The following is a 19,071-nucleotide window of genomic DNA, read 5'->3' on the forward strand; positions in this document are numbered from 1 at the left end:
ATTCTCCCCTACCACCATGAAAGTCCTGGGGATTGAATTCAGGTTGTCAAGCATGGCAGTCCGTGCCTTTACCCACAGAGCCAACTAGTCATCCTAGACCTGTTTTTGATGTACCTCAAAGGTGGTGATAGTGCATGCTTTCATTTTAAACTTGAGTCTATGAAAATTAATGTTCTCCCATGCTTCTTTTTCAATGAGTCTCTGGGTTTTTTTTTTCTATATTCATGTAACTGTGTAGTTTCTGTAGTTTTTCTTGCTATGGGTTTCTAATTGTAGACTGCTATGATGTAAAAGGATAAAAGATACCATTTCAATTCTTTTATATTGGGGGGTAATTAATATGACCTGCTTTAGAGGATGTTCCATGTGCTGCAGAAGACTGTATACTCCACAACTCTAGGGTGCAATATTCTGTAACGGTTTGATAAGTCCATTTGAAACATGTCCATTTTAATTCTGAAAAATTTTTCCTGGTTTGTTGCTATTTTTGTTTTATTTTGTTTTTAGAATTTGCAGTCTACTTAGAGATGAGTTGGGGTTTCATGGCATTGAGATCATAGGTACCTTCAAAAGAAGAGTGAGCATTGAAGTTACCAAGTATTATGCACCAGAATCTGTCTGTCCTTTTTGTGGTCATGGGTCAGTTGCTCAAAGACATTAGTCATTTCAGGAGATTCTTTTCTTCACATACTAGGACGTGGTGCAGATAACTTCATTCAGTGGTAGTTTTCCAGTCAGGTTAACCATGGCTCTAGAAACTTCAAATTTTCACACCTTGGATGGCTAATGTCTAAATGAGGCATTGTCTCCTGAGCATTTTGGGGGTGTTGGGGCAACAGGAGGGCACTGAAATCTGCTACTGGAGGATCCATCTCAATGTTTCCTAATCCTGCTCAATACTGAATAGTCTGCAGAATGGATGAGCTGTCATAAATGTCCCAGAAATATTTATTCTAAAACTATAGCAGATATGTGGAAGTGTGTGCTACAGGTAGATAACACTTGAACACTTCTCAATTCTGCTTTCTATTTTCTAAGGGATAACATTGACTAAAGGCTTTAAAGTAAGCACATGAAAAAGTAATAGTATAAAAGAGGATCGAGCCAGGCAGTGGTGGCGCACGCCTTTAATCCCAGCGCTCGGAAGGCAGAGGCAGGCGGATCTCTGTGAGTTCGAGGCCAGCCCGGACTACAAGAGCTAGTTCCAGTACAGGCACCAAAGCTACAGAGAAACCTTGTCTCAAAAAATAAAAATAAAAAATAAATAAAAAAGATTGTCGATGCAACCAACAGGATCTGCCCACAAGGTGGCAGGGCATCTCCACTGCTGCAGACCTACAAAAGGACTTTTTGGTTGACTTCTGAAAGAGCAGCTGTAGTCAGCAGCCATCTGTGCACACCACTGATTAAGCTGCAGTGCTGTGGAGGACAGAGGAGGGGAGCAGACCACAGAAACATCTTACCTGGCTGAAGTCCACTCTCCCCAAGAAGAGCAATGAAGACACTGACTGGACCTTTTGTCCTGTGCTTGTGGCTGCAGCTGAACTGTGAGTGAGAGCTTTGGGGAAACAAGGCATTTGGCAATGTTCATTATCAGTCTGACAAGCAGACTGGTTCCTCCAGGGTTCCTGAAATCACCATGCGAAGAAAAACAAAGTCTCGGGAATGGTGTCCTGATGATCTTCTTGCTCTTTCTTTATGCACAGGTGTGAGCAGAGCAGAGCAGCTGGAGCAGCCTTCTCTCCTGAGTGTCCAGGAGGGAGGCAGTGCCGTTATCAACTGCACCTACACAGATAGTGCCAATGATTACTTCTACTGGTACAAGCAAGAGCCTGGGGCAGGTCTCAAGTTCCTTATGAATGTTCTTTCAAATGTGGACAGAAAAGAAGAACAAGGACTCACTGTCCTACTGAATAAGGAGGACAAACGTCTCTCCCTGAACATCACAGCTGCCCATCCTGGGGACTCAGCCACATACTTCTGTGCAGCAAGTGCACAGTGCTCCCCAGGCACCTGCTGCCTGCACACAAACCTGAGCCCACAAAGACAGACAGTTTTCCACCTTTTATATGAAAATATTTCTGAATTATATTAATAGTGGGACATTTTTAAACATCCTGAAATGCTGTTTCCAAAAGATATAATGCGTGTTAGAATATTTTGTATTAACACCAGACGAAAGTGAATTCTTAGGTGTGGAGGCTCCAGAACCAACTTTCAGGTTAGGAACTCAGTGTCATTAGCAGAGAATACTGTACTCATTTTAATGGAAAGGCTCTTAACTTTTATAACTATTGTTTCATATTAGAAAATAGTAGGCAAAAAACTAGAATATTAAATGGAAAATTTAATCCTCTAATCCTATCATGCAGATAAATCATTGTGTGTGTGTGTGTGTGTGTGTGTGTGTGTGTGTGTGTGTAAAAACAGCATATACCACATTAGGCTCGGCCATCCACTAGGAGTTTGGGGACACACCACCTGCTGGCAGTGTCCACCATAGAATTAAAGACAATGATACACGAGGCTTTGGTGCAGTTTGCATAGAAACCACCAGAGATCAGCACTGTCCGAGATGTGGTTTCACTTGCATTGGGGGCATCTTAGTTGAACACGCCTATTTCCTCTTTAGTCTCACACACACAAAGGACTCCTGTTTCACAGAGTTTTTGCCTATGAGAGAACAGTTTCTAGACAATCTTTCTGGAGCCCAGCCCTGTAAAATAAGGTGAACTGTAAGAAGCAAGAATCATTTCTTTTTACCAGCATGTTTTCTGTCACCTGTTCCAATATCATGATCCTCTTGATGTTCAGTAACATTGTCTTATAAGTATTAATGATGGTCCATTTTTCCTAAAGTTAAAATGAATTCTTACCCTATAACAAAGCAATCTTTCTTTCTAGAGAAGAGTAATAGAGAATCCATAACTCAGACAGAAGGTCCAGTTGACTCTCACAGTGGGGGCATCTCTGATCCTGAGCTGCAACTATCAGACTCCTTATTTAGATCCTCTGCTTTTATGGTACGTGCAATATCTCAACAAAGCCCCTCGGCTACTTCTGAAGAGCTCCACAGACAACAAGAGGACAGAGCACCAAGGTTCCACACCACTCTCCATAAGAGCAACAGCTCCTTCCACCTGCAGAAGTCCTCAGTGCAGCTGTGGGACTCTGCCCTGTACTACTGTGCTGTGAGTGACAAGGGAGGGAGACTGCAGGGGAAGCAGCACACAAACCAAAGGGGCAGGAGGGCTGAGGGGATCGGTTCTGTGAAGGAGAGCTGTGGGCCTTCTCTCAGTAGTGTTGCCTTACCTTTAACAAGAACAGAAACAAATCATAGACACCTGGAAAGTTATGAATTAAATTATTCTGAAGCACAGTACGGTGGAACTCAGTGTTTGATAGAATCAACACTGAGATCGATAAACTCAGTGCTCAGCTAGAAAGGCTCATTAGCCCTTCAAAGTGCAGGAACTCTCACAGCAAACACATCCAGGGAAACCCTAATTACAGTTATTCATCATTTAGATACATTATAAAACTAAATTTTTAAAATCCTCATGGATTTTGTGTTTCTCTCTGACACAATTAGGACCCAAATAAAGACATACAATATTTTATCTATGAATCTACTCTAGCCTTCACAACTGAGGCTCTTCTTGGTTATTAGACAGTGCCTGCATTTCTGTCACCATTTGCTGAGACCCTGGATCCTACTCCCTGTCCTCTACATAACCCCACCCCCTAATGCTCTTCTATTCCCGTGTGAGCATGTCTACTCTGCTCAGAACTACATCAGGAACTTGAGGTGAAGGTGAGTCCTGCTGTAGCTCAGGACCGTGAGGGGTGCACCCACACACTGAGACAATGGGGATGTTCTATCGGGAACTCACCAAGGCCAGCTGGCCTGCGTCTGAAAAAGCATGGGATAAAACCGGACTTGCTGGACACAACTTGTTTTTACAACTATCTCAACATCCTTTAATTTAGTCAAGTTGATATAAGATTAAGGGTTATGACATCCCATTCTGAGAATTTATCCCTTATGAAAAACCTCTATTCTTCCTTTGTTTTATCATTATATAACTCTAAGCTTGTCTTAAACAACTTGAACTGTGCCAGGCATGATGGCACACTCATTTAATCCCAGCAATCAGAAGGTACAGGCAGGAGGATGGCCAGCCAAACTACATAGCAAGTTCTAGGCCAGTCAGAGCTACATAGTGAGATCCTTTCTCAAAGAAAAACAAATAATATAAGCTTTGAGACCAAGGTTCTCAGTCGGTAAACACGAACTTCTGAGTTTGTAACCACATAAAAAGGTTATGACTAGTGGTGGATGCTTGTGATGTAAAATTCACATGAAAAACACACACTTGCGTAAGCCTTCACACATGTGCACACACAGCATGCATACAAGTATACTCAAACATACATATTTGTATATTAGAAGAATATGAGATATAGTATGGAATACTACCCATAATCATAATTCATCAGCTAAACATTTGACACTAATACGTACCTTAGCACATATCCCCAAACTAAATTATTACAACTCTGCTTTACATCAAGTATTAACATATTAATGAATTCCAAGATTTATAAGCAATTTTGTTTTTAATAAGAGATGGATTAACTCAAAATACAAAGTTTGAAATCTTTAGAGGGTAATATACATTTCCTTTTATTAACACATTTATTGGCATATTAATAATACAACGTAAGGGCTTTCATTATGATGTTCTGCATATGCATTTAATGTGATTTGATCTAATTCACACATCTGTTACTATTATTATTTCCCTTTCCACATTTTTTCTCTTTCATATTCCTAAATGTCCTACTTTTAATTTCATGTGTTTTCCCATAGATTATGCATGAAAGAAAAAGACATACAGAAAGTTTTGTAGTTAGATTATAGAAAGTTCAAGACACAATCACTCTCATCTTAAAATCTAACAGAGCAGTGAGAAGCTACAATATAAAACAAACTGTGGGGAAACCGGCACTAACTAGAAATGCTAATCAATTCATTCCAGAGAGTAGTTGATGCTGTCACTTGAGAAATAATAAAAAGAAGAAGGGAGCACCTATTCAGGAAGATCAGGGAAAATGAGTCAAAGGTTTAAAAAGTTTTCTATTTTAGGCTCTTTAAAATTTTTCATACATTGTATTTTGGTCATGTTCATTTTCCTCCTTCAACTCCTTCCAGAAAACCCCACTTCCTACCATCCCAGTTCATATTCTTTCTCTCTCAAAAGAAAAAAAAAACAGATCCCAAATAAAACAAACAAACAAAAAGCGTTAAAAAAAACGGAACAAAAGAAAACCAGCTGAAGTCTTCTTTTTGTTGAACATACAGCCTGTCCTGATGTAGTTAAACACCCAGTGTTACTTCAATGAAGGAATCTGATTCCCCTCTCCCAGAAACTACCAATTGCAAATAATTTCTTGGTTAGAGGTGGTACTTTGTGCCCACTTCCCCTTCTCCATGTTGGTATTGTGTCTGTTTTGAATGTGTGTAGATCTTCTCAATGCTGTCAGAGACTCTGTGGGTCTGCATGTGCACCAGACATATTGTGACTGAAAACTCTGTTTCCTTGGCATTATCTACCACCTCTACTATAGAAATGGATCCTTTGCATTGGTATGGATCTTGGTTTATTGATACAAATTTAAGGTCAATTTTGTTATACTGTTTGTATGTACTTCTGATCTTGATTAAGGTATTGTGTTTGTCAATCACTTTTAAAAATGTAATGTATAATTAAGAAATATGGGTTAATAGATAATCATCTATAATAGTCAAACTCATAGTCATGTTAGTTAGATTTTCTAGACATACAGAGACATATTTCATTTAGATAGGTATTCTTCAAATCTTTCAGAGACCTTCAGAACATGGCATTTAAATGTTTTAATACCTTAGGACCTTTCATGACAATGAGACACAACTGCTCCTGGCAGCACCAATAACTTCAAGAGGAAAATGGGCATCAAAGAGGTTCCTTATAGAGCTTGTTAGCTATTTTGGCAAGAAACTATTCTTGCTTGGACTGCTTGATGGTATGTTGGATGAACATGACATGCAAGACCCACAAAGAAATGACTGCTGAACTTACCTAAAGGTAAAACAATCCTTTAAGGTTCCTGCTTCATGAATGAGACATTCTGCAGGACACAGAAAAAAGTGACTGACAAACTGTCAATAGAGGTGAAACTATCTTTGAAATTTTCTGCTTCATGGAAAAGTCTTCCAGATACTATGGGCCTATAGGCTGAAGATGGAACTTTGGATGACTGTCCAGGCAGTGAGATATCGCTGTTAATTCTAGAGTTTTTGGAAACTGCTTACAGTGAACTTATTGTTTACTTGGGTAATATTATATACTTCTGGAGTCTTTGATGAAGTTGAAGAATTGATAGTTATAGTTTTCCTTAGTTATATAACAGATAAAGTAGATATAAATATTGTAACTATAATTCTTGCTTGATACCTGTTTTGTTATATGTAATTTTACTATGTTAAAGTTAAAACCTTCCTTTTTATTTAAACAGAAAAGGGAGGTGATGTGGGATTCCCCTCTGTATGCTGTAAATACAGTTAGTTAATTAATAAAGAAAACTGTCTTGGAATGTTGATAGGGCAACTGATTTTTTTAGTTTATCTTGTATCCTGCCACATCACTGAAGGTATTTATCAGGTGTAGGAGTTCTTTAAAATAGTTTTTGGGGTCACTGATGTACACAATCATATAATCTGAAAATAATGAAAGACTGACTTCTTCCTTTCCAATTCGAATCCCCTTGATCACCTTATGTTGTCTTATTGCCATTGCTAGAACTTTAAGCACTATATTGAAGAGGTATGGAGAGAGTGACAGCCTTGTCTTGTTCCTGATTTTAGTGGAATGACTTTGAGTTTCTCTCCATTTAATTTGATGTTAGCTGTTGGTAAAAGCTGTGTATTGCTTTTACTATATTTAGGTATGATCCTTGTATCCCTAACCTCTACAAAACCTTTATCATAAAGGGGTGTTGAATTTTGTTAAATGCTATTTCAGCATCTAATGAAATGATCATATGGTTTTTTTCTTTCAGTTTATTTATATGATGGATTGCATTGATAGATTTTCATATGTTGAACCAGCGCTGCTTCTCTGAGATGAAGCCTACTTGATCATAATGGATAATTTTTTGATGTGTTCTTGGATTCGGTTTACCAGTATTTTATTGAGAATTTTTGTATCAATGTTCATAAATGAGATTGGTCTGTAATTCTCTTTCTTGTTTGAGTCTTTGTGTAGTTTTGGTATCAGGGTAACTGTAGCTTCAAAAAAAAAAGTCTGCTGGTGACTCTTCTGTTTCTATTTTGTGAAACAAGTTAAGGAGTATAGGTATCTACTCTTTTTGGAAGTTCTGGTAGAATTCTGCATTAAAAGGATCTAGTTCTGGGTTCTTTTTAGTTGGGAGCTTTTTGATGACAGCTTCTATTTTCTCACAACTTAGAGGTCTATTTAAATTGTTCACCTGGTCTTGATTTAATTTTGGTATATGATACTTAACTTAAAAATGTCCATTTCTGAGTTCCTTGCTCGTGCTCTCTCTCCTTCTGCTCCTGATTTGGACCTTGAGATTTATGTCCGGTGCTCCAATGTGGGTCTCTGTCTCTGTCTCCTTTCATCCTGATGGGGGGGGGACCTAATTGGGGGAGGGGGAGGGAAATGGGAGGCAGTGGTGGGGAAGAGACAGAAATCTTTAATAAATAAATAAATTTTAAAAAAATTACCTAAAAAAATGTCCATTTCTTTTACATTTTCCAATTTTGTGGCATACAGGCTTTTCTAGTAAGACCTAATCTCTGAATTTCCTCAGTGTCTGTTGTTATGTCCCCCTTTTCATTTCTGATCTTGTTAATTTGCATGTTCTCTCTCTGCCTAGTTTGGATAGGGGTTTGTCAATCTTGTTGATTTTCTCAAAGAACCAGCTCTTTGTTTCATTGATTCTTTGGATTGTTTTCTGTGTTTCTATTTTGTTGATTTCAGCCCTCAGTTTGATTATTTCCAGTCTTCTGCTCCTCCTGCGTGAGTCTTCTTCTTTTTTTTCTAGAGCTTTCAGGTGTGCTGTTAAGTCTCTAATGTGAGCTTTCTCCGTTTTCTTTACGTGGGCCCTTAGTGTTTTCTTCATTGCCTCCATTTCAGTTTTCAAGTCTTGAACTGTTTCCATTACCTGTTTGATTGCTTTTTCTTAGTTTTTTTGGGTATCTTTGAGGGATTTATTAATTTCTTCTAACTTGTTGTTGGTCTTCTCATCCATTTCTTTAAAAGAGTTTTTCACAACCTGTTTAATGGTCTCTATCACTTTCATAATGTTACATTACGTTTAAAGTCGATTTCTTCTACCTCTTCTGGATTAGGGTGTTCAAGTCTTCTTGTTGCATGTTCGCTGGATTCTGGTGTTATCATGTTGCTTTTCAGGTTGTTGCAGGAATTCTTGCATTGACACCTGCCCATCTCTTCCATGAATCTCCGGCCTGAGACAGATCCACTTCTTCAGTGTAGCAAAGTAGCACTAAGGAGCCTTCCATCCTCAGCAGGCTCCTTTCTTAAATCAATAACATTTATCAGAAAATGTGGTTATTCCATGACTGTTCCAATCCACATATTAGTCATATTAATAAACTAAAGGATCATTGAGTACATAATATTTCCATTCTAGTTAATTTGTACGTCTGGGATGACTTTACAAAATTAATTTAAAGATGAGTAAAACTTTAGTCTGAACACATGTCTGTGTCTTGATTTAAGCATGTGCTTATCCTGCCTATAGGAACTATGTTCCTCCTCCCCAAAGAACCTCATACTCCACCCAACCCCTCTCCCCTCCTCCACTATGCTCCACCCAGACTCTCAGCCAGGTCTGGTTTGGGAGGAGCTTAAGGGTCAGAAGGCTGGGAGGAGGGACTCTTCAACAGCCATCCTCACACCACAGCCCAGGAGTCAGTTAATTGCTTCTTTCTCCAGCAGTCAGACAAGCATCATGTGCTCTCTACTGGGGCTCCTGTGCACCGAGGTTTGCTGTGAGTCTGGCTGTTCACATTCAGAGGACAGAGAGGATTCTGCTCAGCACATGGAGGGGTGGGAAAGCAGTTTCAGGGGTCCTGAAGAGCTCCCACCTTCTCAAAGGATATGGCGGCAGGGTTCAGGACTCTGTGGATACTCAGTGACCTCCACCTGTGTCTCTTTCTCTGTTTCTAATCAGGGGTGAAAGGGCAGCAAGTGAAGCAGAGTCCTGTGACCTTGGTTCTGCAGGAGGGAGAGCACAGAGCTGCAGTGCAACTCTTCCAACTGTGCATCCCAAATGCAGTGGTTTTACCAAAGTCCTGGGGGACACCTCATCAGCCTGTTCTTCAATCCTTCTCAAACAAAGCAGAGTAGACTGACATCCAAGACAGTAACTAGGGGATATCAAAACTCTTTGTACATTTCCTCCTGCCAGACCACAGACTCAGTCACTTATTTCTGTGCTGTGTGAACACTGTGTTCCCCACACACCTGCAGCCAGTACACAAACCTTCAGCTGGCTGGGTGTGGCCCTTCCCAGTCACAAGACACCAGGAAGCCCCATACTATTATTTGCATAATTTAATATTCCTTTTCTACAGCCACTTTTATCCATAGGTTTTTATTTATTTATTCATTTATTTTTACTTAATTTTATTTATTTTTTTGCCTCTTGAGTTTGGGATTTTGGTCTTATTTTCCCTCTTGGAATTTTTGCTGTTTGTGCACTACAGATTTCTGGCTTAGAGTGAGCAGAAGGATAAACAAGAGGTCTGGAATGTAATAAATATTCAGTTGCAATGTTCTGGCTCACCAGGAAGCAAACACAAACATATTGAAAAGCAAAGAAATTGGTTCACCTCAATTGGGAGTCTCAAACATGTTCAACATGTTCAGGTCTGCCTCACAGAAGTGTCCCCAAGGGTAAGTATCACGTGTATCACAGGGCAGGTGTGTGGGTTCACAGGAATCCCTGAAATGAAGACTCAGAAGCACTTTGAGAATGAACTTAGCTTTTGCAGCTGCAGGGGGCTCGGGCTTTGGGGACTGAAGCACTTTCCCTTCGTCCTTACTCATTTTTATTTTTCCCCATGTTTACACTTTAGTTAGTAGATTTCCATATCTCAAAACAAACTGAATGAAGTTTCCAAAAGTACAACAACAAATGCAAATACCTGATTCATGAGGTACCACAGTTTCCCGTATTTCCTCCGTCCAAGTTTTGCTTAGGCCTTGTATCCATGGGAAACTCTCAGACAAGATTTGCAGAAGACAACAAGAGCTTTCTGTAACACAAAGGATGGATTAAGGCTGCATGCTAACTCTGGAGATAGGCCAGGTGTGGCCCAGTGGGGGTTCGTGTTTAGTAGAGGTTGTTTGTAATCCCTCTGACACCAGGGCAGCAGGCCATTCTGCCACAGGTAAGGGTCAGTCTAACATGTGTAGCCAGACCTGCCAAAATCTCACGTGTGACAACTCAGTAGGACGGGGCAACTAACCTGCATGTTCCTTCCAAGTTTCACCATGCTCTTGAGCCGTTGTGTGTGTCTAATATCTGGTCTATCCCGAAACATGCATCATGCATGTTTTAGAAATGTGCTCACTTGCTACATGTGTCTGTCAGACACGGTTGCTTTGGGTTGGTGCTCATCCCAGGTTTCCTTGTTATTCTGTTGTTGTTGAAGGCGAACTGACTATTCCTCTCCAAAATTCAATTAACTTTGGCTTTATATGTCTTTGAGTTTTCTGTTGTTGCATATACACTTATGACTTTAATAATTTCCTAGGAATTTAGCATTTTTCTAGTATTAAAGAGTCCCTCTTATTTATACCAACACTGTGATTTCAAGTACATTCTGCACAATGACAAACGGCATGCCATAACAATGTATCTTATGTCACTGGGAGCAAAGGGGTCATGATGGGCTGGGGAAACGGCTCAGGTCATAAAGTGCTTACAAGCAGAAGAGAAGGTGGGTCTGAACATATTTTATTAGAAAAGAACCTTAGAAGTAAATGTTGAGATTAAACACGGATGGCTCACATGCGGTGAGAGGAGTGTCTAGCGTGTGCGTGCCAGAATTCATAAGAACCCTTCAGGGAAAGGAAGCAGAGAAAAGCAAACAAACTGACTCCAGTTTGATTTCCATTGGTTTCTTAGGGTCTTAAATTGGTCCAATTCTAACAATATTTTTATTCTTTATAACTGAGAACCATCTGTTTGTTCCAACAGGATCCAGAGTGGTCCAGAAAGTAAGTCAACTCCCACCAGACACATCCAGGCAAGAAGGGGATACGGTGCCTGGGGTTGCTCATAGGAAACAAAACAAATCATTGCCCATGTGATAATCTTGGTACAAGGACCTTCCCAGTGGAGAGATTGTTTTCCTTATTTGCTGGAGTTCTTATGACCAGAGCACTAGAATAACCATTCCTCAGCCTTTCTTCCAGGAAGCGACTACAGCTATCAGCTTCGCCATCTCAGCCTTACAGCTGCAGGATCCACTGAAGTACTCGACACTGTCTGGGAACTGACTCACTGCGCTTAGCCCGAAGTGTGAACTGAACAAATATCAGACGCTGCCTAAGAAAAAGCCTCTTGCTGTAAGAGTCAGATGAGAGACACACTGGCAGACACCACAAGGGCTGTAGCAGCTGTGACAATGTGGCCTCTGCTCTGGATCTGATGACAGATTTTGGTTCCAATGTGAGTTTCTAATGTTTTACAGAGAAAACAGAGAGATAATGAGAATTATTTACCTTAGAATAACTCAGCTACTGCAATTTGAGTTGCTCCAAAGACTGGTCAAACAAAAATAACTTTGAAATTTGGGGTAACTTCTTGGCATAAAGTGAGAGACAGTCTCTAGTCAGTGCCTGAACAGATAGACAGTTGTGTTTGGACGGCTTTATACTGTGGGTATTGGAGATGTTTTGCAGATTAAACATTTGGGGAGAGGCTCTGTCTTCCTGAAACTATAACAACAGTTAAACGTAACTCCAAAGAGCACGCTGTGCTCCTGGTGACAGCCAGGTTGAGTATTTGGATTTAGGATGCTCCTGAGTCTCCCTGTTTCTGGACTGCTGAGAATGTGAGCTCAGAGCTGGCCTGTACAAGCTGGGCCTTGGCTCATAGCCTTTGTGCTTTGACAGGAGCCTGCAATGACTTCAGAACCAGGGACTGTTGGAATCTCAGTGCGAGCAGAGGCCATGCTTGGAATGAGAGGAAAGGGAGCAACACAAGGACTCCTTCTTTGTCTCCCCAGGAAAGTCACGGTCTAGTGAACACTACACACCTGTGGTCAGACGGAATGTGGAAGAGCTGTCTAAAGTTGAATAAATATTGGCAGCCACAGTCAGATTCATGGTATTTGTGTATTTGAGCATAGATCATAGATGCAATTCCTAGTGTTTGGCTTCAGATAAACTCCATGTCTCATTACAGATTAATTTACTAAACTTAAAACGTTCAATATGAATCTCGTTGAATACTTCCTAAGACAGCAAACTCTGTCTTTCATCAAATAGTATCCATTATCAAATAAATCACATTCAAGGGCAAAGCAGTGTTTAAAACGCCAGAAATTCCCAACCTAGGTATCTTAGCACTCTCAAACTCGACCTCTCCCTCCCAAATATTCACACTTCAGGGGTAGCTACCATCTGCTGCCTAAGGATCCTGCACCAGATCTGTCAATACCACCAAGCAGGGCCATATTGAGTAAAGGGAACTCTGCCATGATGCCATCCCCAGGACATTCAGAGTCAGGATTTCAAACAGTTAAAACCAGCTTCATGGCATGCAATGCTGTGTTGTTTAAATCTGCATCCAGCAAGTGGGGCCCTTTAGAGACTTCTGTACTGTAACACAAGGACCTGCTTGTCGGGGTTTCAGTTCCCACAGCCAGTAAGTCACAAAGAAAATCACACAGAGGTCTATATTAATGATAAACTGATTGGCCCATTAGCTCAGGCTTCTTATTAACTCTTGCAACTTACATTAACCCATTATTTTTATCTAACTTAGCCACATGGTTCGGTACCTTTTTCAGTGGGGCAGGTCACATCCTGCTTCTTTGGTGTCTGGATAGGACTGCAGGAAGAACTTCCTTCTTCCCAGAATATTCCTGTTCCCATTGCCCACCTCTACTTCCTGTCTGGTTGTCCCACCTAAAATGTCCTGCAGAGATGAGGAGAGAGCATGAGACACAAACAAACCCATGTGTTTAAGTTTATTAAGAAGATCTGTGCAGAGGAGCTCAGGGGAAAGGGTGAACAGAAGGGTTGAAAGAGAGTATGGGAATGGCACCTTTAACTTTTAAAGGTTTCCCAGCACATGTGCATGAGAGGAAATACGTGCCTACATCAGACACTGATGATAGGCGATGCTAAGCCCTGCCCCTGCGCATGGGGACTTCTACTTCAGACGCTGGTGAAGCAGATGGCAGGCAACTCATGCATGTGCACCTGGGATACATGCGCTGGCCTTAGAACCCAGAAGTGCAGCCTTACGGGTGGCTAAAGGAATTACACCGCCTATACTTCCTGCCTGGCTACTGGCCAATCCATATTTATTTAAAACATAATTGACAGAATATAGACAATTGTCCCACACCAGAAGTCATCACCCTGGTCTGTCTGCACAAGTCAGAATTCATGCCACCTTCGTAGACACAAAAAATTCCCAGGTGAGAAGTTACCTTCTTGATCTGCCAACGTTCTTTCAGTGAGAGCGCAAAGAGCAGTCACTGTTCTGTCTTCTCCCAGAAACCGGCAGACTCTATTAGCCTCACCATTTAGCTTTACATCCAGAAGACGCACTGAACTATTTCTGTGCTCTCTGGGGCTCCCGCAGTGTTCAAAGTGATAGTAAAACCTGGACAAAAACCCAGGTGCTCCCTAGAGCTATGCTCTGCTGGAGGATCCTGGCTGAGAGGCACACAGGCAGATCCCAGACGTGAGAGCAGTGCTGAGCCGCTCTGTCTGTGGTCTGGGTCAGAGGGTGTTTATAAGTGAAACCGTCTTCTTTGAAAACAGGTGTCAGGGTAGCTTTTCAGTTCTTGAAACATAGGTAGATCATACAGAACATGTGTAAAGATTTTTAAAGGTCAAAATTATTCAGCCTTGATATGAGCATTTGTGCCTAGTCTTATTGTATCCTGTTATGCCATGTTCGGTGGATATTCCTAGGAGGCATGCTCTTTTCTGAAGGGAAACAGAGGAGGAGTGGATCTGGGGGAGAGGGGAGGTGTGGAATGAAAGGACTGGAATGAGGATAATCCAGAATGTGTTGAAAACAAAAAATAAAATATATTAAATTTTAATAAAAAGGATCCCATAATAAAGTGTCAGTTTCAGTTAAAGATTCTTGAAGCACAGATCTAGGTGGAGCTATTGGGGTGGACAGTGGGAGTCATGTCCTTGCTCTCTTCCCTCTAGGCTTTGTGTTAGTTGTGTACAAGCAAAGATGTAGGACCATCATGAGTAATAAGAATAAGAGATTATAAGATTCATAAGTCACATAATTTTTTAGAGTTGGTGGGAAGTCTGTGCAAATTTGTTTTTCCTTCTGAGTTTGCTGAGAAGCAGCTGGACTAACACCTGAGAAGGAGAGCTGGATGATGACAAACACTTAGCTGAACTATGACCCAGAAGGATGTAATGAGGACAGTTGCATCCACAAGGGCACGCTTCCTTCAATATTTTTGGAGGATGAGCTTGAGAAACATTTACACAGAATCATTGTACATGTGCACATGGTCTAAGAGCAAGAGAAGTTAAACAAGGAGGCATAGTGGGAGGTGGGGAGGCTTCAATAAGAGGATGGGCTAAGCCTGTAGCTAAGAACAGGGTTCCCTTAGCATGCACAAGGCCTTGACTCAATCTTCATCTCTAGGGAATAAAAAGAAAAAGAAAAAAGAACTGATAAATTGATAGCCACATACCCTAGAGCACCTGGACCCCAGGCCAATCTGCAGAGCCAACTTGTGATGGCTGCTTCTGGCACCCACCTTCTAATCTTGCACAGTTTCTCTCATGGTCAGTCCTGACACAGAACCATATAGGGGAGCAAACTCTAGGGGGTGTTGCCAGGTGGCTGAAATGATGCAAATTTGCCACAGTGCTAACTAGCAAACTTGGTACCATCCTCATGCACCTCCCTCAACACTTAGAGTTCAAGTGCTTAGTTGATTCTGGTGTTCTCCTGGTGTCCTCCATCCTTCTGTTTATTGCCCTTCTTTTTCCCAGTCTTCTGCAGTGTTCCCCAAGATCCAAAGGAAGAGATTTGATGGAGATCTCCTATTTCTGTTTTCTCTCTCCCATCAGCTGCTGGAGGAAGCCTCTCTGAGGATGAACTAGCTAAGCACTGACCTATGAGTATAGCAAAATATCCTTAGGCATCATTTCATTGATTTTTTTCTATCCTAGGCCTCTGGGCTATCCAGCCTCCAGTTCCTGGTCAAACAGGCAGCATGTTCTCTTTATTAGATCAGTTGTTGCCTTGCCACTCCCACAAGCTCTGAGTCTCCAATATCCCAACACATCCATTACTAGGAGTCCTCACTAAAGTCCCTTTTTGGAGACTCTTAGGAGTTTCCCCTGCACTAGGTTTCCATGTCATTCTCAAAAATCTCTGTGAATTCAAGGTGTGGTGGAACACACCCTTAATCCCAACACTTGGGAAGCAGAAGCCAGTAGATCTCTGTGAGTTCAAGGACAGCCTGATCTACAGAAGGAGTTCCAGGACAGCTAAAGATGCACAAAGAACCTGTCTCATAAAGCCAAAAACTAAAATAAAAAATAAAAGAAATAAAGGTTAAAATAAAATCATGTAAAGATGAAAAATACACAGAGTATGTTATTATGTTCTCTTTGAATTGTTTGAATGCTGAGGAAGGAGCAACAGCTGCTAAAGGATATTTGTTTATAAATGCTGCTGAACTAATACAATATAGGTATTTTCAAATTACCTTGACTTCAAAATTGAAGTCAAAAGGAATGTCACCTTGGAGAAGAGGTTTTGCTTTTGTTTCAACAGGAAATGAGAGGCTGTGGATTCATTCTGAGTTAATTAAAAATCAGGTTTGATCAAGGAAGACCACCTGAGAAATCTCTGGTAGGAAAAGATGGCCCAGATGTCTGAGTTCTACATCCAGAAGAGATTCAAGACTGCTGCCTGAGATGATCAAGCCTCACAGAATATTCCAGTCAGGACTTGATCATAATTCTAAATTTTCTTTAGGTCTCTATAAGATTATCAGCACCCCCAACCAGCAGGAAGTAGCCTGGAGAACTATGCCCACATTCCCCAAAAAAATGGACTATGGATATTTTCCTTTATTTAGAATGTTGGTTACAAGTTGTTATGGCCAATGGTCAGGAGAAAAGCTAAACAAAGGATATTAGATTCAGAGGCTTTTTTATTTAAAAAAAGAGGGGGAAATGATGTGAGACAATTATCTGTATTCTGTCAATTATATTTTAAATAAATGTTGATTGGTCAGTAGCCAGGCAGGAAGTATAGGCAGGACAACCAGACAGGAAATAGAGGTGGGTCAATGAGAACAGGAAAATTCTGGGAAAAAGGAAGTCCATTCCTCCAGAGTCCTGGCCCTGCCACAGAAGAAGCAAGATGTGATTGCCTCACTGAAAAAGGTACCAAGCCATTGGCTAATATAGACAAGAATAATGGGTTAATATAAGTTATATGAGTTAATAAGAAGGAAACCTGAGCCAATGGGCCAATCAGTTTTTAACTAATGTAGACCTCTGTGTGATTTCTTTGGGACTTAATGATTGCGGGAACAGGGCAGGACAGAAAACCTCAGACAACAATCAGGCATGTGCTCTCTTTCATGGTGTGGGATTCAAATTAGATCAGTTGTTGCTTGGCCACTCCCACAAACTCTGAGTCTCCAATATCCCAACACATTCATTACTAGGAGTCCTCGCTAAGGTCCCCTTTGTAGACTCTTAGGAGTTTCCCCTGCACTAGGTTTCCATGTCATTCCCAAACACCCCCAATTCCAGTTATACTTTCCTCACCATAACCTGTCCCTCCCTTCCCCCAATCCTGATCCCTCTTGTTCCCATTTCCACCCATCCCCAGTCCACCAGCAAAATCTATTCTATTTCTCCTTAAGAAATTCCTTGTGTGCTTCTTAGTGCTTTAGCCTTTCTGGGTCTGTGGATTGTAGCATAACTACTCTTTCCTAACAGCTAATGTCCGCGTATAAGTGAGTACATACCATACTTGTCTTTCTGGGTCTGGGCTAAGGATGAACAGATTTTTTTCAAACTTAAAGAGCTAACCTGCTGACAAAGATGAGCATCTGTGGCATCGCCCTGCATTCCTGCACCAGGAAGTATCAGGAACCTGGGGGACTGATTAAGAGCACGGCTCCCCAGCAGGGCTTCTGTTCATCGCCTCTGTACAACTTCGTCCAAACATGAAGTTTTGGTCTGTTTTGCTTCTGTGGGAATCCGACTGTAACAAACTCCACGCTAGGGGAAAGGAAGGAAGTAGATCTTTACTGAAGCACTCAGCTGATGTCCTTTGTGACTTTACGCTGACTTTTCTGCCCTCTAGTGTTCAAAGGTTAAACTGTTTTGAAGTCTGGTGTAATAGGCATGGTCTTTGGAGAAACTGCAGCTTTCTGGAACAGACAGCGACAAGACAAGGCTCAGAGGGATTGGCAGGCTGATGACATAGTGCCCTGTTACATGGTGAATTTGGGGTGGGAAGAAGTGGTACGTCCTGCAAATAAGTCTCAGCAGGATTCCGCAAGGCAGAAAAGACGTTTGGGTTTGTCTTTGGGCGCTCTCTCTCTCTCTCTCTCTCTCTCTCTCTCTCTCTCTCTCTCTCTCTCTCTCTCTCTCTCTCTCTCTGCGTGTGTGTGTGTGTGTCTCCACTTCTTCCCTTACTCTCTCCCTCCTTCACCCCTTCTCTGTTGATAATTTATGCCTGTTGTTCTTCCCTTTTTCGTATTGTAAAAATATCCTTATAAAAGGGAACAAGAGTAATTGATAGAGAAAATAAGCAACTGTAGGGAGCACTGTATAATACACAGTTTATAACAGGCACCCAGGTTATAGTAGGGCCCCAGACCTTAGCACAACTGACTCCATCATCAAAGTACCGTTTTTGTCATAAGACTCAGCATGTAGACAGTAACAGCTGCCAAAGTGAAAACAAAAATCTCATCCATCAAAGTCCATAGTTCTGAGAAAGTCTCTAAATGTACTAACCTTGTTTGTCAGCTTCTTTTGTTCTGCTTCTGGATAACTATTATTTTTAACTGAAGTATGTTAATCCAGGATATGGCTTCTGTGCTCAAAATCTCACTCTGAGAAATAGGCTTAGGGCTACAGTGGGGTCTTGGACTCCCAGTATAGCCACCAGTCAGCAAATAAAGACTTCATTGGCTTAAACCTGTGTCCCCCACAACTTGACATGTGATATTATATTCACATGGATGAAACAGGAAAACAAGAATTACAGAACTCACCACAATTCCTCAAACAATCTCAAAACTTAGTGATACGATCAAAAGTCCAGGGAAGTCCTTTCCACCAGGCAGGATGGATGAAAAGAAGAAACAGGATAAATTAACATAACAAATAATGAAAACTAAATTAACAGGAGATAGCAATCACTGCTCATTAATATCCCTCAATATAAATGGGCAAACTCAAGTATAAAAAGACACAGGCTAACAGATTAGATACAAAAACAGAATCCATCCTTCTGCTGCATACAAGAAACATACCTTAACCTCAAAGACAGAAATCGCCTTGAGTAAAGGGTTGGGAAAATTTTTTTCAATCAAATGGACATAAGAAACAAGCTGGTATAGCTATCCCAATATCTAACAAAATAGACTTCAAGTTAAAGTCAATCAAAAGAGACAAAGAAGGACATTTCATATTAGTCACAGGAAAAATCCATCAAGAGAAAATCTCAATACTGAACATCTGTGCCCCAAATACAAAGGACAGTCATATT

At 41.0% G+C, this 19,071-nt stretch overlaps 1 long non-coding RNA gene and 1 gene segment (V, D, J or C); one reads left to right on the forward strand and one right to left on the reverse strand.

Annotated features, from left to right (window-relative positions):
* Positions 1-1,438: 1,438 nt before the first annotated feature.
* Positions 1,439-19,071, forward strand: part of LOC142836109 (T-cell receptor alpha chain constant-like) — a 417,115-nt gene continuing 399,482 nt past the window's right edge. Inside the window, 2 exon segments of the C gene segment in view lie at positions 1,439-1,547; positions 1,707-1,998. Of these exon segments, the coding sequence occupies positions 1,496-1,547; positions 1,707-1,998 (344 nt within the window).
* LOC142836064 (uncharacterized) lies at positions 10,160-18,743 on the reverse strand. Its single transcript, XR_012907992.1, has 4 exons — positions 18,575-18,743; positions 17,379-17,570; positions 13,109-13,245; positions 10,160-10,351 (listed from the first exon to the last, which is right to left on the reverse strand). It is a non-coding gene; the product is annotated as an uncharacterized LOC142836064 (long non-coding RNA).

Source organism: Microtus pennsylvanicus, chromosome 15, assembly GCF_037038515.1.
Source record: "Microtus pennsylvanicus isolate mMicPen1 chromosome 15, mMicPen1.hap1, whole genome shotgun sequence".
Lineage (NCBI taxonomy): Eukaryota > Metazoa > Chordata > Mammalia > Rodentia > Cricetidae > Microtus > Microtus pennsylvanicus.